Raw genomic sequence first — 22,262 nt, 5'->3', positions numbered from 1 at the left:
TTGCATCATTTAGGAATCATAGTGAGTATAAATGTATATGTGCCAATGGCAATGTAGGTTAGACCATCCTCCATTATCTAGTTAAAAAGTTGTCTATTCTATTTGTTCCTAGTTTTGGTGACCTATGTTGCAAAGCTTATGAGTCTTCTAAACACTATTGAACTATGTTTCCCATCAAGAAAAGTAAAAAGGGCACCGCCTGAAAGGAAAAACCGTCATCTCCTTTAGGTAACTCGAGCTTTGCTTCTTAAAAGAATGTTCCAGAGTATTTGGGGGTAATGCTCTTCTATCTACAAGTTTTTTAATCAAAAGTTTTCTTTCACATGTCTAGAATGGGAAATCACCACTCACCACATCAAATTCTTGTACGGGAAGCCATCAAATTCACTACTTTCATGTGTATTGTTCATAGTCTTAGTCACACAAATGACAAGTCCTAGAGGTATATAGCGCATGTTTGTTGGTATCTAGGGCGCAGGTTTTTGGACTCTTAGAATTGGAAAGTTATATGTCTATGGATGTTACCTTCTTTGAAGATGTGTTTTATTTCTCGAACCAAGGGCAACCTTTAAAAGACCCTTTTCCGAGTTAGGGGAACATAGTAACTAATGAGTTAGGGTCATGTGTCCTCTTCCTATTTCCTTATCTAACGATTCAAGTCAATCAAGTATGCATAAACCAATTATTGTCTACAAAAGGAAGAAAATTCAGTCCTCCACAACTCAGTCTAATGCTAAGTATTATACAAGGTATCCCGTATCGATATCGGTTGGCGTAACGGTGCCCACCGATATCAATACGGATACGGGGGTGTATCGGCAATACGGGGGCGTAACGGCCCGTAACAGTGCAAAAAAAATTTTATTTTTTTTTTACCAAAAAAAATATGAAAAAATATGGATTAAATCCGGAATATTCTAAGCATTCCAAATATGCATTCATTTATAAATTGGAACATGTTTATGGTGGTGTAATGGTCCACTCTTTGGTGAGAAGCTGTATCGGACTGTCTGATGAATTTATGGACCAGACAACTTGGTATTGGCTATAGATATTTTATATTTAATTATCTAACTATGTAATATCAATATGAATTGATTAGAATGAATCTAATACCAAAATATCTCATATTTGTAGGTATTGGTGTATTACATACCTTGTGACTTGTGTACATTTTATTTCAACATACAATCTAGGGACTTTTATGTCCAATTATATAATTCATATATCTAACAAATTAATATAATTTTTCCCAATAAATCTTAAGAAAAAATTTCAAATTATATTCAAGTAAATAGTGTTGTTGATTTAGAGCTAATTTGGTGGACCATTTGATGCCCCAAATCAACGTTAAATTCATGCAATCTATTGGCACTTATCTCACTAATGGATTGGTGGATATTTATTGAACAGTGATGAATGAAAAATATCAAATGATCCTATTTCAGAAAAACAAGTGTTTGCAAATTAATGGTGAAAATCATTTAAATAATTTAATTTTGGAATTGTGACATGGCAACAATAGTGCCATAATTTAATTTATTAATTTTGAGTTAATGTATGCCTCATGGACAATTTTCACGGCCATGTACATAGGGCCCACCACGATGTATGTATTGTATATCAATGACATCCATCCGTTTTATCAAATCATTTCAAGGCATGGTCCAAAAATGAGGTAGATCCATATCTAAGGTAGACCACTAGTGGGTGAGGCCTTGAAATTGGGGTCCACCTTAATGTATTTGTATATCCGTGTCGTTAATCTATTTTGCCAGCTCACTTTAAATCATGACCCAAAAAAACAGGCAGATTTAAACCTTAGGTGGACCGTTTGTGAATGACGCCCTGAACATAGGACCCACCTTGAATTCTTGATGCATTTGATGTATATCCATGCTATCCATCCTTTTTGCCAACTCATTTTAGGGCATGGTCCAAAAAATGAGGCAAATCCAAATCTTTGGTGGACCACACAGTAAGGATTGAATTCCCATAATTAAAACTTTCATTATTATTATTTTATTTTATTATTTTTAAGCTGCGACTTTTGTTTTCCTTGATCCAAGTTCATGCAACCTTATCAGTAGTTTCGATGGTAAATAAACATTACAGTGGGCCATAATAAGTTTTTAACTGTGGGCATTCAATCCTACTGTGCGGTCCACTTGAGATCTGGATCTGCATCATTTTAGGGACCACGCCTTGAACTGATCAGAAAAAACCGATGGGTAGCATGGATACATAATACAACACATAAATCAAGGTGGGCCGCATGCACTAAAACAATGCAAGTGCACAGTGGGCATTCAATCCTATTTTGCAATCCACTTGAGATCTGGATCTGCTTCATTTTAGGGACCATGCCTTGAAATGATCAGGAAAAACTAATGGGTGGCATGGATATATAATAAAACACATAAATCAAGGTGGCCACATGCACTAAAACAATGCAAGTGCACAATGGGCATTGAATCCTACTATGCGGTCCACTTGAGATCTGGATCTGCTTCATTTTAGGGACCATACGTTGAAATGATCAGGAAAAACTGGGTGGCATGGATATATAATACAATACATAAATCAAGGTGGGCCGCAGGCACTAAAACAGTGCAAGTGCACTAAGCGGCATGCGCCGCAGACCACTTAAACAAATAAGGTGCGTGGCTGTCACCGATTCATTTTTTTTCTAGATCGAGAGAGAGGGAGAGAGAAATGAGAGGGAAAAAGAAAAAATGAGAGGGAAAGAAAGGGAAAATGAGAGAGAGGAAGAAAACGAGAGGGAAAGAAGGAGAAAACCAGAGAGAAGGAGAAAACGAGAGCTGCAGCAGGGCCGCAGCCGCAGCCCGAGAAGAAGAAGAAGGAGAAAACGACCGCGAGGGGGGTTACCGTTACGTATCAGCCAATACGGCCGATACGTAACCGATTCGGGATACCTTGGTATTATACCTTCCTATGTCGATCCATTGTATGTTTTTTCCTCTTAACTCTCTTCCAATCAATCTTCGGAAACCAAAACGAACTTCTATTGTTCTTACATGGTTTGCCTCTACCGCTCATCTAATTAACAATTTCATTTCACTGAAAGCCTTTCTGCTTCCTATAGGTCATCTATTGTTGCTTTCTCAACAGTCTATGTACCACATATTGTTAAATAGGCTATTTCTAACAATATTTGCAAAGCGTTAAGGTTAAGGAAATGGAATGAAAAGAATGAAACTTGGGGAACAGTATCTTCACATGAGGGAAAATGTACCATCGGATGTTCTTGGGTATGTACCATTAAGCAAACTCGATGGTTCTACTAAGCACTACAATGCAAATCTAGGTGCGGAACTCAAACCCATGGGTATGTACCATTAAGCAAACTCAATGGTTCTACTGAGCACTACAATGCAAATCTAGTTGTATACTCAAACCCATGGTGTTGACCCCGCGGGCACTTTGGAAAGATATCAAGGCTGGCCCCCTGTTCCACTTAGATGTAAAAAATGCCTTCCTTCAAGTGGTCAAGGAAGTGTATATGAACCTCCTCCTAGCTTTCTTAAGCAAAGGAAGCATGGAGCTGTATCTAGGCAAAAGAAACCTATATCTGTTCTCATACAATCTCTCAATATTTGACAAATCGAGTAGAGCTTTGCTGAAATTCAGTTTTATTATGTTCGATGAATAAAGGAGCGACTCATCCCTCCATTTGTGCATGCCGATAATAATATAACTACAAGAAATGATTCTATCGACTGTGGTATTACAGCTTTAAAGGCATTTCTTTGCATAAGTTCAGGATTAAGAATATTGGAGCTTTGCAATACTTCAGCATTCAATTCCTCCACTCTAAAGCAGTAGTCCTACCTTGGTGAAAGGATGTTCAGGATCAATTTAAGGAGACTGAGATGTTATGCTGTAACATTTCAACTCACCAATGGATCGTGATAAAAAGTTATATGTTGATAATGGCACTCTTATAGATGATCCAGTACTTGCTGAGAGTTAATAAAGCAACCCATCAATCTCGTGATCACATGAACTTACATATCATATGCTATCGTGGTGGTTAGCCAGTTCATGCATGCGCTTTGTACATCACATATTGATGCAACTATTCATATCCTTCGGTAGTTGATAGTAGCTCCAAACTGGGACTTCGATACAAGGAAAACAGACATCCTCGTTTGTTAACTTTTTCAAGAGCTGAGTTGATCAGGTCCTAATAGGGACATCATGCGCACGCCCCCCACCCTACGCACATATTCAAGGAGGGCCCCACTATCGATCTGGATTGACGACGAATCTATGGAGGGCCTCACAGTTAGGGGTTATGCTATGGAGCATTGGAGTAGACCCAATCATCATATGGATTCTACCATCAGATCTCATGATCGTGGCCCACTACCCTAGATGATCTAGGATTTTGAGTTTTGATTATTTTCATTATTAGAAACATCATGAACGGCTTTGATTGCGTAGATTAGTTATTATTTTATTTACTTCAGCTTTAAGTATTAGTGTGTACACATGGTGCAAGGGAAAAATTGGCTTTTGGGGTTTAGGGTTTTCTTAAAAATAAGCAACCCCATGTAGGTATTTTTCAATGAAGTTTATGAATAAAAATTCTGCATTTTTCTTCTTCTCTATCTCTTTAGGTTGAAGAATCGAATTGGGTGTGAAACCCTTACTTCCTCGAAAGGCTAACTACCATGGTGTGAAGCTACAACCATCCCAAATCATCCCCACTTCTTTACACCCCACATCCATCATCTTCTACATCCCTCCCATCTTCAAATTCAACCTTTCTTGTACCCAAGTTCTCTTCTACAATAAATTTTCATATTCTGGCCCATCAGATGGGTTGAAACTTCGGTGGAGCACCACGCACAAACCGTGCATCAGATCGACACGAATTTTGGTATGGAAGCGATCCTACCCTGGCTGATCCTAGCCTAGGAATCGCTTTCCGACTTTGTGGGCCCCACACACATGCGGACAAGTGGTCATGCACGTATGCCTAGGGCCAATTGTTGTCCATGCACGTGGCTCATCTCAGGTTCCATCTTTCCTCTATTTCCCTCCTCTTTAGCCTTAAATGCAGGCCCTTAACCCTAGAGAATCCCAAATCCCAATTATTCCCAAATTTGCAAACCCTAGATTTTCCCCCAAATTGAAACATGGTGAATCTCTTGAATTGAGGAACAATCCTTTGCAAGAATGGATGAATCTTACACTCCTTTGGGCTTATTTGGTTTATAATTTTATTTGATCCAGCCTTAAACTTGTGTAGGCTTGGACCCCCATAGATTCCCCTTTTTGAATATTTAATCGTATGTAGGATGTGGAATTTTGTGATTGTTTAAAATTAGCATGATCTAAAGCTTGAACTCTTGCATGTCATATTTAATTTCATGTCCTGCATCAGGTCCCCTATGGATCGTCACTCAACTACAAGTTTACATGTATTGGAGGAAATCATGTGACATGGAAGAGGAAGAAGCAATTCGTCGGTATAAAGTATTGGCCTATGCTTGTCTGCGAACTTATCTAGTTACAATGTTATTATAGGGAAAAAAATTTCACTCCATTTCAACCCTGGCAACTATTTTGTGATGATCGAGCTGCCATACGCATTGCCACCAATCTATGTTTCACTAACTCACTAAACATATTAAAGTTGTTTGTCATATTTGTGTGTGAGAAGGTGGTAAATAAGGAGATTGTAACTCCACATGTATGAACTAGCAACCAGATAATTCATATATTCAACAAATTCCTGTTCTGATCGCCTGAATTCTATTGTTTCCAACTTGCGCATGATCAATATTTATGCTCCAACTTATGTGGGAGTGTTGAAGTATCTGTAGGGCATATTTTTGTCCTTTCCCATTATTACATACTTTTGGTCCATTTGTATTATTCTTATTAATGAAATAGTGTCAGAGACCGATTAGTTGATTAACCTAATTCCACATAAAATTCTCTCCCTCACCTTGCTCGCCTTCTCTCCTCTTTCTTCTTTCTTCCCTCTTCTTTCCCTTATTGATAGATGTTTATAGATGTCATATTTCAGTTCAATCGAAGTAAATTTCCACCCAAATCTTGTTTCAAGACCTCGCAAGGAAGCCTAACTGGACAACAGAACAGTTACTAAGCACAGGTAAAGCATATACCACAAAATAGTTCGGCTAAAGAAAATATGCAAAATTGAAATACTGACCTTTTTGACGGTTCATTTTGTTGTCGACCACTGGTTCCTCTGGCACATCCTTCCCTTTGCTAAGAAGCTTCACTGCTAAACCATTCTTGGCAGATGCCAACAAGGATTCTTTGCTAATGCATTCTGGTGGCTGCCTTGGGACAAAAATTACAGCATCCGTTACCAGCAATGTCCGAGAAAGCTTATGATAAAATGCAACCTCCACATATGGCCCAATTCCTGAAACATGCAATGAACTGAAATCAGCCCTTTCAACCAAGACAATGATTTTGCAATCAAGCTTATGGAGGAAGAAAACACCACAAAAGTATGGTAGAAACATCGCAAATTTAGTCGGTAGTTAGGTATCAACGGAAAACACCTTACCAACTTCCGGAGAGCTGAGAACTTTTTGTTCTATCTCATTAGCCCATGGGGTGGACATGTCCTCATCTCTGAGTGTTTTGGCACGGAAAATCCCAAAGAATTCAAGTGGTAAATTGATGGGCCAACTCCATTGCCTTGGTGCTACCCAGATTTCTGCTCGTGGGAACTTTCTCGAAAATGGACCGACAAAGATTTTGTGTTCATATGCAAATGTGGGCAAGATAATGTATTCTACAGGGGCATCCAACTCCTTCACAAGCTGGTAAAGAAACAAAAAGTAACCTTTAAACATTTTTACCAATAAAGAAATGAGTATTATGTTGAACATATGACAGGAAATGAACAAGTGCAGAATGAGGAAACCTGAATGCATTCTTTGGTTGGAGCAATAGGAGCATGTATCCACAATCCTCCTGACTTGAGCTTTATGACCGTCATTCGGATGTTCGTAGAGACACTGCTGAATCCTAATGCTTGCTCTTGTTCGAATAGCCATATGCAATCCTTCACAGCCTTCGAAGACAAGAATGATCAGATCTGTAATCAGCATGCCATGAAAAAAAAAAAAAAAAAAGGAGAAAAAAACGAGACTGCTGAATCCTAATGCTTTCTCTTGTTTGAATAGCCATATGCAATCCTTCACAGACTTTGAAGACAAGCATGATCAGATCTGAAATCAGCATGCTATGAAAAGAAGGTAGTAGTGAACATTGCTCCAAATCGGCAATATTGTTGATAATTTCACCGATATTGTCGATAATATCGCCAATATTACCAGTATTGCCAAATCGGTGATACCGATAACACTAGTAGTATCAGAACTTCCAAATATTATCGCTAAGAATCGCCAATGTATCAATATCGTCAATCTTTTCGACTGTGTGGATTCCAAGTGTCACTTGTATTGCCAATATATAGGTGATATTTCGATAATATTGCCAATGTATCAATATCACCAAAAAAATGTTTATTAGAAAATTTTCTATTTCAAATTTTCTTTTATGGGTGCATGGTTGTATGATGAAATGCATGTTTGTGTATGTGTGTGTGTGTGTGTGTGTGTGTGCATGCATAGATGGATGGATGCATGGATCATGGATGCATGTATGTATGTATGCATGGATGAATGGATGAATGGATGGGTGTATGTATGTTTGTATGCATGGATGGATCATTCATGCATGCATATATCTATGTGTCATTGCATATATGTATGTGTATGCATGCATGGTTGGATGGATGGATGGATGGATCATTCATGTGTGTTTGTATGTATGTATGTACATGCATGGATGGATCCACCATTTTCCCCATGTTTCCCCATTATTTCGCTAAGTCAACAATACATGTTTTTAGGCCCCCATCAAAGGGAAACTTATCATTTGATTCCTAAATATGCATCTTTTTTGCGATTATTTTATTCTTATATATGCAAATATATACATTTTAGCATTTCCTTGGAAAAGAACTGGGCATCGAATTTCTCCTCCATCTCTTGACAGGTATGGATTCAATTAAGTTGGAGTACCATGTGAAGGCCACTACTGTCAATGAATGACTGAATAGTTGCAACTTGTGTTATTCATTGTTAGCCAGTTCACCACACTGCATAGTAAATCGACCAACGTGTTCAATGGTCAATTGACCAGGATCCCCCGAGAACAGGGCAAAATCCAGTCGATAATTCCTTGGCAACGGGTATTGTCAGTCGATCCATTCGGGATAAGGCTTATGGTAGAATGGGATAGTATTGCGGCCGATGACTTGGCAAGTAACCTCTTAGACCATTTGCATGATTTGGTCACGATCTATCCGTTGTGGTTCAACCATGGGTGGCGGTCAGAACCTACCCGGTTTTATCCCTCATGAAACAATGGATTTGTAGGAAAATATTGGAAGGGTTGTCCTCCCAGCATATCCTGATTCCGAACTTCAAAAACAAAATTCTTGACCTCCCACTTTGGTCGCTTGAACTCGGCGTGCAGCGGAGCATTCCGCCCATCCTGGAATAGAACGAGAGGCGAGTTCCGCTGTAGGGGAGGTATCGGTGGCCGCTGAACCGAGTTGCCGACAAAACTCGCTTCGGCATTATATTGTGTTGTCGTAGGTGCTTTTTTATTATAATAGTTAGCAATCGGTGCATGGCCTCGGTCTGGTTAGCCATCCATCAGTTCACAGTCTCAGTTTGAACACAAAAGTACTCGGCCTAAGCGTGTACCGACTCTGCTTGAGCTCTCCCATATTCCTAGACATTCTGGATACTCATTTGAACATCCCGAAGTCCAACCATTATCTCTTCAAGAGAAGTGGTCTGAGAGGTTGATGCCTCTTCCTGGCTGGTAGGACCAAGTATCGAAATAGTATTTAAATTTAATAATTCAAGGGTCATTTGAACCGGCACGTCATCGGTCGAAGGTGGTGCAGTTGCTGTTGAGGGTTCAGCCCCAGCAATTCGATTGCTTCTATTCATATTTTCGATTGATCAAATCGTACTATCATATCAGTAAGTAAACTAAGACGAGGGTCCCACCGTGCGTGCCAAGGGAATGTTACTGCTCGGTCACATGATTAGTGCGAGCATGCCAAAATTGAAAATGCGGCTCAATTCAAACCGAACAATTACGACCCCAAGCACCAAGATAGGTAGATACATCCGAAAATCGACCGTATATGACCGAGATCTAATAAGATTGGTCACCTATCAGCCACTTGCACAACGTTGCTTAAGATAATCAAGCGATAGTCAGAGGGTGGGGTTTATCTTCTGAAGATGGGTCACACCTATGCCTTCCATGCGAAAGGACTTTTTCTCTTCAGTACAAATGAAAAAAAAAAAAGCTTACAGTAAGCCGTGAAAAACAACTACAAAACTCCTCTCTGGATGGAGAACTTCGCTTGATACTCGAACTGAATCTAACGTATGAGCGTAGACTCGAATTACAGCTAAAATTAACAACTACTCTGATTATCACTACGGATTACACTAAGGAATGTAAATGGGAAATAAAGGATTAAACTAAGGAATGTAAATGGCAGACAAAGGTAAAGTATTGCACCAAGGAATGTAAATGACAGATAAAGGTAAAGTATTGCACCAAGGAATGTAAATGACAGATAATTGAAAGATAAATTTGGTTTGGTTTGGTTGGCATGAGACAATTTGCTTTGTTGAACTCCATTGCTATTTATAGCCTTAAACCGATCATCTGAATGCTTCTCACATTCAGACGGTTACTATAACTGTTTCAGCACAATTGAACCCCTGGAACCTTTTCCCTTCTTAGCTTGCCCACTTGCACAAATAACCGCTCCAAGCCTCCTTGCTGACTAAACTATGTTTTGCTTGGCAACCATTGCTTTATGGATGACGTGGCATCGTTTGATAGATGCTAGCTGTATACCCACAAAATCCTCTTCGGGTATCTCAACAGATTTTAGATATACTACGTGTCTCTCTTTAATTGGCTCTCGTAAGAACAAACATAAATAGGGTACAAAAGAGTGGACCAAATTTATTTTTGAGAAAACATGTAAAAGGTTGGATCAACCTGACAAATGGATTGGATCTCGCACCTATTGGCACATGTGGCACATGGACATGAGTTTGATTGCACACCTGTGTGCACTTAGCATAGCTGAAAATACATTTCTAAAACGGACCACTCCAATTCCACACGCTCGATACAAAAGAGAAACTACATCACACTCCCGCAGAAACTAGGAAGATAGTTATATACACATCCAACATAAACATGGCCTACCTTAACACCAACATCAATCATATGACATGTGAGGCCCACTTCAGATGGGGAATGGGCCATATATGACAATCCTAACCATCTCAATTTATCCAATGAATCAGGACCATTGATAAGTTTCCTTCCACAGTGATGAATTCTAATCCACTGATTAGTGAGTTTTGAGTTATGGCCCATCCATTGCATGTATGGTGATGCGTCATAAGTATGACAAGCATCAGAGTATCACAGACTACCTCCACCAAAAATGGGAAATGATAAGAAAAAAAAAAAAAAAAAAAAAAGAGGAAAGCTTTGTTACTCTGGCAGAGTATCATGGATGATATTGGAGAACGACGAGAACACACAAAGATGAATCAAGCTAAGTATACCAATCGCACAATCAAGTCCAATCACAAACACTCAGAATTTAACATGGAAAAACCCTTGCGGGAAAAAACCACGGCACAAAGCGACATCCAAAACCGATACGGATACGGGGGCGTAACGGCCCGTAACGGCGCAAAAAATTTTTTTGCAAAAAATTATGAAAAATATGGATTAAATCCGAAATATTCTAAGCATTCCAAATATGCATTCATTTATAAATTGGAACATGTTTATGGTGGTGTAACGGTCCACTCTTTGGTGAGAAGTTGTATCGGATTGTCTGATGAATTTATGAACCAGACAACCTGGATTTGACTGCAAAACTCATATATTTAATTTTCTAACTAGCTACTATCAATGATAGATATATTAGAATGAATGTAATACAAAAATATCTTACATTTAGGTGTTTGCAATTATTTTTTAGGGCCAAAATTCATGCGTAAATAAAAATATATATATATATATAGAATATAAAATGGCACCGAAAATATGTAAAATGCATATTAACATGTTCTACTATGATTAACACATCATATGGCATCATTAAAACAGCAAAAGAATCATTAAAAAATGATTTTTCGAATTTTCTTTGAGGGCCAAAATTCATGAGTAAATAGAAAAAAAAAATTTTAAAAAATATAAAATGGCACCCCAAATATGTAAAATGCACATTAACATGTTCTACTATGATTAACACATCATATGACATCATTAAAACAGCAAAAGAATCATTAAAAAATGATTTTTCGAATTTTCAAAAAAAGGGCCGAAATAAATGCGTAAATAGAAAAAAATATTAAAAAAATATAAAATGGCACCCCAAATCTGTAAAATGCATATTAACATGTTCTACTATGATTAACACATCATATGGCATCATTAAAACAGCAAAAGAATCATTAAAAAATGATTTTTCGAATTTTCAAAAAAGGGCCAAAATAAATGCGTAAATAGAAAAAAATATAAAAAATATATAAAATGGCACCCCAAATCTGTAAAATGCACATTAACATGTTCTACTATGATTAACACATCATATGACATCATTAAAACAGCAAAAGAATCATTAAAAAATGATTTTTCGAATTTTCAAAAAAAGGGCCAAAATAAATGCGTAAATAGAAAAAAATATTAAAAAATATAAAATGGCACCCCAAATCTGTAAAATGCACATTAACATGTTCTACTATGATTAACACATCAAATAGCATGATTAAAACAGCAAAACAACCATTAAAAATTGATTTTTTGAATTTTAATAAATTGGTCAAATTTCATTCGTAAATAGAAAAAATATTAAAAAATTATTAAATGGCACCCCAAATCTGTAAAATGCACATTAACATGTTCTACTATGATTAACACATCATATGACATGATTAAAACAGCAAAACATATTAAAAAAGTATAAATACCTATTTTTGACGAATTTCTGAAAAATGGCCCACCGAGCTTTGATTCAAAAAAATCTGTAATATAATGTGTTTTTATCTCAAATACCTAGCCAAGGTTGGTCGAAATTAGTAGTAAAAGGAATGAGAAATAGTTTGGAAACAAGAGGTTTCAAAAAAACAGCAAAAACAGAGCTAAAAATGAAAAAAAAAAAAGCTACAGTTACGGCCGTTACACCCCGTAACGGGCCCATATCGCTAAGTATACCAATCGCACAATCAAGTCCAATCACAAACACTCAGAATTTAACATGGAAAAACCCTTGCGGGAAAAAACCACGGCACAAAGCGACAGTAATGCACTATGAAAATAGAAAATTACAAGAGAGAGATTACCCGATCCGATCAAGCCTTAAATCTGCCTTACAAGCCAAGCTATGCTCTTGAAACCCCATAAATGAATTAGAAAGAACTCTTCCAACTCCTACATCCCGATTACAGTTTTATATATATATATATATATATATATATAGCTTCTATGAGAATCACAATCGAAATTAGAAACAAATCCCGCACTTACGTAATTTTGCGTGGGCGCTCAATGATACCTTCGATGGCATCAACGATCTGTTGATGGCATCGAACACCCTCGATGTCATCGAGTAGAACATCAAAACGTTCCAACAACAAAACATGGATTTTCCGGATTTTTCCATTGGCATCTTCGATGGGACTTCGATGGCATCGACGACCTGTCGATGGCATCAAGTAGGACACCACAAAGTGTCCAGCAACCAACATGGGATTTCCGAATTTTCTCGATGGCATCGAGCAGCTGTCAATGGCATTGAACAACTGTCGATGGCATCGAATGGTCTGGCGATGGCATCGACAGACCCTGTTCCTAAAAGATTTGAGACAGCGACAACAATCTCCACCATGTCTTCAATTTTCAATCGTCATAGCTTATTTTCATCATCTTTAATTCTTCCTTACATCATAGTTCCACCTTCGCTTCTCATGCACACCCCGTCTTCCTTTTACGCTTTAGCTAAGCCTAGAGAAGTTACACAGAACTTAAACTTCTCTATAGGAACCACCTTAGTGAGTATGTCAGCCGGATTCAAGCTCGTGTGAATTTTCTCTAGAGTCACACCTCCTTCCTCAAGTACATATTGAACAAAATGGAGACACACATCAATATGTTTAGTACATGAGTAATAAACAAAGTTTTTAGCCAAATTGATCACGTTTTCGCTGTCACAATTAACCGGCATGGCCTCCTTCTGAAGCCACAACTAATTTATTATCCCCCTCAACCAAACACCTTCCTTGAATGCCTTTGTTACTATCACATACTCAACTTCAGTCATGGAAAGAACCACCACAAACAAAAGTTTCAACATCCAATTGATTGCTCCACCTGCTAGCGCAAACGAGTAACTGAAAGTCAACCTTCTATTGTTCACACTGCCTGCATAATCATAATTCACATGGCCTACTAATTTGGCCCCTGATTTCTCAAAAGATAAGACGTAGTCCCGCGTACCTCGAATGTATCGAAGTAGCCATTTCATTGCCTCTCAGTGTTTATTGTCGGAATTAGACATGTATCTGCTAACAACACCTACCACAAGTGAAATATTCGATCTTGTACAGACCATGGCATATATCAAGCTGTCAACTATGTTCGAATAAGGCACACGAGACATATCCTATTTTTCTTCATCGGTTTTAGGACATTGTTTTGAAGATAACTTAAAGTAAGCTGTGTGGAAAATGTTGACTGGCTTTACCTTGTCCATCTCATACTTTATAAATACATTTTCAAGGTATCCCGCCTGAGATAATCATAACCTACTTCCCTTCTTGACTCTGTGTATATCAATGCCGAGAACCCTTCTTGCAGCCCTCATATCCTTCATCTTGAATGTCCCTAATAACTGAGTCTTCGATAAGTCGATCTCAGACACGTTATGATTGGTGATAAGCATGTCATCGACGTACAAAAGTAGGATAATGAATTTCCCATCATTCAATATCTTGTAGTAGACACAATAATCATATTCACTCTTGGTAAACTTCTGACTCACCATGAAAAAATCAAACTTTTTATACCACTACCTAGGCGACTGTTTCAGGCCGTACAATGACCTATTTAACCTAGAAACTTTGTTCTCCGCCGCTTGGATTTCATAACCTTCTGGTTGCTTCATGTAGATTTGCTCTTCCAACTCCCCCACGCAAGAAGGCAGTCTTCACATCCATCTGCTCTAGCTCAAGATTATATTGAGCAACTAGCGCCAACACGAATCTGATAAATATTTGCTTCACAATCGGCGCAAATATCTTAGTGAAGTCGACACCTTCCCTTTGAGTATATCCCTTCGCTATCAACCTTGCCTCGTGCCTATCATATTTCTTCTTGAAGATCCACTTGCACCCGATCACTTTACGACCAACGGAAAGCTCCACCAACTCCCATATCTCATTCTTATACAAGGAGTCCATCTCATCATCCATCATTGCTTTCCACTTTTCAGCATTCGGCTCATCAAGAGCTTCCTAAAGAGTAGACAAATCCCCCTCATCTGTAATGAGAGCAAACTCAATATTTGAGTCATCCCTGTATCTCGCATAACCTACTATCCCTTGGAGGATTTCTTCTCACAGGTGGTTGCTCCACCTACTCTTGTACCTCTGCCTGCGTCTTTGTATCTGCATGTGTCTCATCTCTGTCTAACTAAATGTCCACAACCAACTTTTCCGGTTCCTTGTGATCATCCTTATGAAACAAGGATCCTTCGTCGAATTTGACGTCACAACTAAGGATGATTTTCCATGTGACCCAGTCATATAGCCTATACATCTTCACACCACCACCATAGCCGACAAAGAGATACTTTTTAGCCATTTGGTCCATCTTATCTCTCTCAACTGACAGTACATGAGAGTAGGCATCACAACAAAATACTCGCAATCCTGAGTAATCTACTTGCTGACCATTCCACACGTCCTCTGGAATCTTACATTCAATTGTCGTAGAAGGGGACTGATTTACCAAGTAACAAGCCGTGTTAATGGCCTCAGTCCACAGTTTATTACCCAACACAACATTACTAATCATGCATCAGGCTTCTCCAAGAGTGTCCGATTCATCCTCTCAGTCACACAGTTTTGCTCTGGTGTGTGGCGCACTGTATTGTGCTTCACGATCCCTTTATCCTTATAATACTGATTGAATTCCCCAAAAGTGAATTCCCAATCATTATCTGTCATCAATACTTTCACCTTTCGCCCTAACTGTTTTTCCACCATCGCCTTCCACTGCTTGAAGTTAGTGAAAACATCGGATTTATTTTTCATAAAATAAACACACGTTTTCCTGAAATAGTCGTCAATGAATGTGACAAACCATGACGACTCTCCACCAAAAACCATAGGCGACAATCCTCATACATCAGAATGCACATAATCAAGAACACTCTTACATACATGTTTACCAGACTTAAAAGATAATCGTGAATGTTTACCATATATACAATACTCGCATATATTAAAATCAATACTTTTAAATACTAGAATTAAACAACAGCCAGAAAGTACCTTCATACCCCGCTCACTCATGTGGCCCAGACGTGCATGCCACATACATGCAGACGTGGAATCCGCTACAGATGTTGCAGCTTCACCTGATGAAGTGCTCCTTATCAACCTGTAAATATTTCCATTTCATTGTGCCTTCATAACTACGAGTGTCATCTTTGAAACTTTAAGGACAATCAAAACAGGTGAATCTACATCCAAGTACCTTGAGTGCACCTAGAGATATTAGGTTCTTCCTCATCTCAGGAATGTGTCTCACCTCAGTTAAGGTACGCTCCATGACATCAAACATATTGATGCGCACCGATCCAACACCCACCACATTACATGCATTATTATTGCCCATAAATACCTGACCACCATCGCACTCTCTGTAACTAGTGAACCAACTCCGATAGGGAGTCATGTGATATGATGCCCCAGTATCCAAAATCCACCCATCCTTACAATCATCGTATAAGTGTCCGACCATGGACACTGACAACACATTATAACCACTCGTACCTTCATCAGACTCGGCAGTGTTGGCCTCCCTGGAAGAAGCCTCCAAATTTATTTTTTTTTACCTTAGGATTCTTACAATCCTTCTTCATGTGCCCAGACATCCCACAGTTCCAGCACTTCAACTTACATTTGAGCTTGCCCTTGGATTTGGACCTCGATCGATAAGATTCATTGTCCCGCTCAGAATTTCGTCCCCTCGTACACAATGCATCAGTGGAGGCACCCACATCATTGCTTTTCTTTCTCATCTCCTTTACATAAGGGTTGAGATAACAGTATCAGCACTAATGGTCAATCTACCAGTATACAACAAGTCCTTGAACGACTCATACGAAGTCAGAAGAGAATTCAACAAGATGCATGCTTGATCCTCATCTTTCATTATTTCCTCCACATCCAGCAACAAACTATCTTGTTAAAGTTATTAATGTGGGCCTCAACATCAACCCCCTATGCCATCTTCAGATTGAACAACTGAAGTGACAAGTACAGGCGATTCTCAAGAAATTTCTTTGCGAAAATGTCCTCTAATTTTGTCCATGTACTTGCTACAGTTTTCTCTCTCGTGACATTGCAGATGACCTCATCCATTAGGCACAATTGGATAGAAGTTTTCGCTTTCTTATCCATCTTGTTCCATTCTTCATTTGTCATAGTTTCCGGCCGCTTCTCAATGAGTGCATCATCCAATCCTTGCAGAACTAGGAGACCGGTCATCTTAACCTTCCACAGCTCAAAATTATTTTTCCCAAAATATTTCTCAACGTCGAACTTAGGATTAAAAGCCATTGATACTATGCTTTCGTATTCAATCTGCTTCCCAATGTTAGCTCTGATACCACTTGTTGGGGAACCGCGGAAGTACACAAAGATGAATCAAGCAAAGTATCTCAATTGCACAATCAAATCTAATCACAAACACTGGGATTTTAACGTGAAAAAACCCCTGTGGGAAAAAACCACGGCAGACAGACTATGAAAGCAGAAAATTACAAGAGATATAGATTACCCGATCCGAACAAGCCTTGAATCTCCCTTACAAGCCAAGCTATGCTCTTGAAACCCTAGGAACGAATTAGAAAGACCTCTTCCTACTCACACATCCCGATTACACCCATATATATAACCTCTATGACAATCACAATCGAAATCGGAAACAAATCCCACACTTAACACAATTTTACACGCGCTCGATGACACTTTCAATGGCATTGAACACCCTCGATGTCATCAAGTAGAACACCAAACGTTCCAGCAACAAAACATGGATTTTTCAGATTTTTCCGATGGCATCTTCAATGGCATTGACGACCTGTCGATGGCATCAAGTAGGACACCACGAAGTGTCCAGCAACCAACATGGGATATCCGGATTTTCTTGATGGCATCGAATGGTCTGTCGATGGCATCAACAGACCTTGTTGCTGAAAGATTTGAGACATCAACAACATGATATGCAGGCACTTCGAAATCGCACACCCTGCATACACAATTCAAATCGAACTGGCCAAATTTCTGGTCCCAGTTTAGATGTATCCCAAACCAAATATTTATTTGATTATACATTGGACGGATGAAATGGAAAATATCCAACGGTCGTATAGAAGTGTCGACGAATAAGAGATTATGATAGTTGAACCAATCTAATCTTGATACTGTGACTTAGTTACACTAGGTTCACTTGAGTTAATAGATGTCATGTCTACAACTTCCGTGTGCCTGAGTATCAAGAATCACAAGCTGCCAGAGTAGGAAATGACTCCTCCAGAAAAGAAAATGTAAAGCAGCTTACCTCGGTCCGAATGGTGCGCCTGTTGAGGAAAGGGCCGAGAGGGAAAGGGAATCCAGTGAAATTCAGATAAAACCTTCCATTGCTGCTGCTGCTGCTGCTGCTGCTGCTGGTTGTAAAAGCTTCAACCACAAAACTTTTGAAATCCCTTCCCCTGCTTTTGGGTTTTATCTGAAAAGTAGAGAGGTCTTTCAAGGACCCACCAAGAAATGAAGGGCTTGGTTTTCTCAATGAAAGAATATCTGATTTTGGAATAGATGAAGAAGCAGCAGCTGCTACAGCAATGGCTGCCACCATTTTCTTCTTTTTTTCCTTTTTCTCCTTTTTTTTTTTTTTTCTTTCTTTTTCCCCTTGTTTTTTTCAAAGCTTTGAAATATACATCCACCATACACTAGTGCTTATGTTAGTTTACCACCATTCATAAAATGGTGGTGGGGACTCGTCTTCCTTACATTTGACAAGTATTAAGAGACATCCAGACCATCCAATTCGTGAGTCCTGTTGTAGATGAATCACACGTCTAAATTCATCCGATCAATCAGTTCTTGCATTACGTATCTTATCTTTGGGATATAAATACGTATCACTTATTGCATAGGATGCATCAGTTGCATGGCATAATGTATTGCTTTTGCTGGAAACATGTAAAAAATATGAAAATTTGATTAAATTTTTAACGAAACTTAACTTCAACGATGGTTAAAAAGAAGGAAGTTAATATATACTTATAAATCAATATATATATGTGTGTGTGTATAGGTTTTCTTTGTATAGAGTCCTAATTAATGTGATATGTAATTGAATTGGTGCAAGCATATTGAAAGTTTAATGCATATAATTTACAAATGTAAGAAGATACGTGGAAGCACAAATAATATATTCAAAAGTTAAAATAAAAAAGAAAAAAGAAACATAATATTGGGTTACATGCATGTTTGATTTTATATTTAAACATAAATATTATGGTTGATGAAATAAGAAATTTTTATTTTTATTTTCAATTTTTTGCAACTCAACTTATTTCTTCCAAATCTTGAAATCGAAACTTATAATTCATGATTATTCATGCAAAACATGAAAAATCATTAATTTATAACAATTGACATTGATTTAACATGATTTACAGGAAAAAATAATGGAAAATAAAAAAACACTCACCGAATTGAACATGTATAATACATTCCACTACTTGTGTGTTTCGTATTGCATAGGTAGGATACAAGATATATTGTGGAATATATCAGCTCATATCGTCGATAGAGGTGGGCATTGAGTCAAGTCGAACCGAGTTAGGGTTGTTCCAACTCGATTCGATTTTGAAATAGGCCTGACCTAAACTCAACCCGACTCGGTATCGAGTTAGCATGCCTGACCTGATTCGAGTTCGGGTCTGTCTTAATCCTGATTGAGTCCAACCCAGTCACAAGTACCAAGTTGAGCCGAATCAGCACCGAGTCTGGTCAGGTGCAATGAGTATCCACAAGTTGAAATCATAATTCAAAATTTCACTTGTCGAATTGCAATCTCTCCATCAGCTACACCGCATCTTAGATCTGAAAGATATGAGGGTTTTTTTAAATATATATGTAAGAATTGAGTTTCGGATCAACTCGAGTAGTAACGAGTTGTCTTTCGGGTAGACTTAAGTCGAGTTACTAAGTGGCTTGAACTCGACTCGGTTTGATTTTGAATTAGACAAAGTCAACTCGTTTCGGATCAACCCACCCACTTAATTCAAATTGTGTTTGATGTAAACGAGTTGGACAAGTTGAGTTTACTGAGCCGAGTCATCCCATGCCCAGCTATAATCATCAACACTTAAAACACTTAAAACGCTGGTTCTAACCATCTAATAAATTGATATCTAATGAATTATTAAAAGTGAAATACTATGCTCTCTAAATTTGAAGGCAAACATCAGATTGTTAACATTAAGTTCATTTCTGCTCCATCTAATTTTATCTAGATATTTGAACGGTGTGGATTGCAGTACATCTATACCATGTTTACATTTGAACAATCACCACCACTGTTTAAATTGCGCAGAACTAACATTGGAGTAAATTCCTTGTTTAGCTGGGAATGATTGGGTGCTGGACATTGTACGGCGAGTATTCTCCTGCGCAGATCCCTCAACGTACACGTGGCATATACCTGACTTGGTGTCCCAAATGAACGGACTATCAAGCTAGAGTGTCCCGTCAGTTGGGGATAGAAAACGTCCGCAATAGTGGAGGCCGCACACCCAATCAAATCCCATTTTTAATTTCAGCCTCCAGTTCCACTCTTGTGATGGTTTCGCGACACGTGGACTATCTGTTCTCGGTTGGATTTTCCCTGGATGACAAAAAAACAAAAAAAAAAAAGAATTTTATGAACAAACTGCCTGACTTATATCGAATTTAGATTCTAGTTCCTTTTCCGAAAAAGCTTCTGTAAAGCTACCTCATTAATTGACGAATTATCATCCCACTAACTTTGGTTAGATCTTTAACTGCTCGGTTAGGTCTGCCATGCGAGCAAATGGTTAGCGGCTTGAGTGGGCCTCACCTCAATGCTCATGTAAGTCAACTCAACCATAAGGTGCATCACTCCATGTTCGGCCCAAAGCTCAAAAGTTAGCCCCATTCATGATTCAGGTGGACCACGATTGAAAATTATGTATATAGTAATGCTCGGTCTCCAAACTGTTTTTCTTGGTGTGGCCCACCTGTACGATATATAGGCCTAAGTTTTAGGTCACATGTCTAAATTATAGTGTGCATCTAATAGTTTGAATGGATTTTACATAATTCCTATAAAAATTATGGGGGGACATCTCCCTCACAATGCTTTCCTTTGGTGCAGCCCACCCGTAGTTTCTAGCTCTAAAGTGCGATTACGCATTTAACGGTTGGAGTGGATCTTACATACACTTCAACGTAGGCTTGTCAAAATTAAGATTGGGTGCCCTTATCCAAGATCTTTAAGTCCAACTCATTGGACCACAATTTAAGGTCCCTCATTCGCGGTCCAACTTGTTAAGTGGTGATGACATCTAATCCTCCTGATAGGTTGCCCCCACCATGACCCCCACCATGACGATCACCTGATGCAAAAATAAGCCTTATCCACCCATCAACTTAACAACACTTTACAATACAGTGTATGGACATTCATAAATAAGCAAGTGCTCATGGTTGGTCCAATCTATTGAATGTGCTCAACGTCCTATTCACTTAATAAGTTAGCAATTATTCGCTTGGTGTACCATAGCATCTGTTGGAGTTGAGCCTCTCTCTCTCTCTCTCTCTCTCTCTCTCTTTAAATATATCATTGTTAATCCACTCCAACCATCAGATGTGTAATACCACTTTAGGCCCAAAGCCAAAATATCAAGTGACTTGTAATTCAAGTAGGTCACTCCATGAAAACAATTAAGAGAGATGTCCACCCTTAATATTTATAGGGCCCACCACGATAATTATATAAATTCAGTCTAACCATTAGATGTCATGCCATAATTTAGGCCTACTGTGTCAACATTAGGTTATGCCATAATTTAGCCCACTGTCTAAACATTAGGTTCACCCACAAATCAAGTGGCTCACACCAGGAGAAAAAACTTGGATGGTAAGCTTTGTCTTGTATGTTGTTTTTAATCATATGGTTCACTTGAATCACTGAGAGAGTTGAGTTTTGGGCCATAGACCTAAAATGAAATGATGCACTTGGTGGTAGGGGGTGGATTTCACATGAGTATCACAGTCCACTCAAACTGTGGTCCCTTTGCTCCCTCGGCGGACCCAAACAAGCACTAGGAAAGCTAATAGGAGTGGAACAATAGTAGTTCAATGCAGCATTTTGAAAACCTTTCTCAAAATTTTAAAAAAGGACTGAAATGTAAATTTGATATTAATTAGGTTTTTTCTTAAATTCCCAAAAGAATATCAATACTGATAATTCATCTTCACACGTGTCACTGATGTAGAGCTATCCATACCATCTAAAATGTAGTCCCATCGTTGATAAAGTATGTAGTCCCATCGTGGATAAAGCATATGTTTAAAATCATACTGATCATGAAATCTTAATCATCTAACTATCGGCTATCAAATTGATGGTAAAAGCACGGTAGTGAGTATTGAAATTCTGAAGAGAACAGTAAGATGGTTCAGCATAATCCCTGACACGTGTGCCATGTGAAGTGTCTCTCAAAAAAAAAAAAAAGAAAAAAACAATGGATGGTTAGAATTCAACATACGTGTGTAGTCCCAGAAGATGGGGGA

At 38.5% G+C, this 22,262-nt stretch overlaps 1 protein-coding gene across 3 annotated transcripts in view; it reads right to left on the bottom strand.

The window, feature by feature from the left end:
• The window catches only part of LOC131219220 (uncharacterized), a 75,374-nt gene extending 57,038 nt beyond the window's left edge, over positions 1-18,336 (bottom strand). For all 3 annotated transcript variants that reach the window (XM_058214248.1, XM_058214246.1, XM_058214247.1), the window contains exons 1-4: positions 17,998-18,336; positions 6,938-7,087; positions 6,575-6,833; positions 6,209-6,427 (exon numbers count right to left, since the gene is read on the bottom strand). In XM_058214248.1, the coding sequence (XP_058070231.1) occupies positions 6,209-6,427; positions 6,575-6,833; positions 6,938-7,087; positions 17,998-18,291 (922 nt within the window). In that variant the 5' untranslated portion in view covers positions 18,292-18,336. The remainder of the gene's footprint in view (positions 1-6,208; positions 6,428-6,574; positions 6,834-6,937; positions 7,088-17,997) is intronic.
• Positions 18,337-22,262: the final 3,926 nt, after the last annotated feature.

Source organism: Magnolia sinica, chromosome 11 (assembly GCF_029962835.1).
Source record: "Magnolia sinica isolate HGM2019 chromosome 11, MsV1, whole genome shotgun sequence".
Lineage (NCBI taxonomy): Eukaryota > Viridiplantae > Streptophyta > Magnoliopsida > Magnoliales > Magnoliaceae > Magnolia > Magnolia sinica.
The sequence above is the reverse complement of the archived record's forward strand: the minus strand, read 5'-3'. Positions and strand labels throughout refer to the sequence as shown.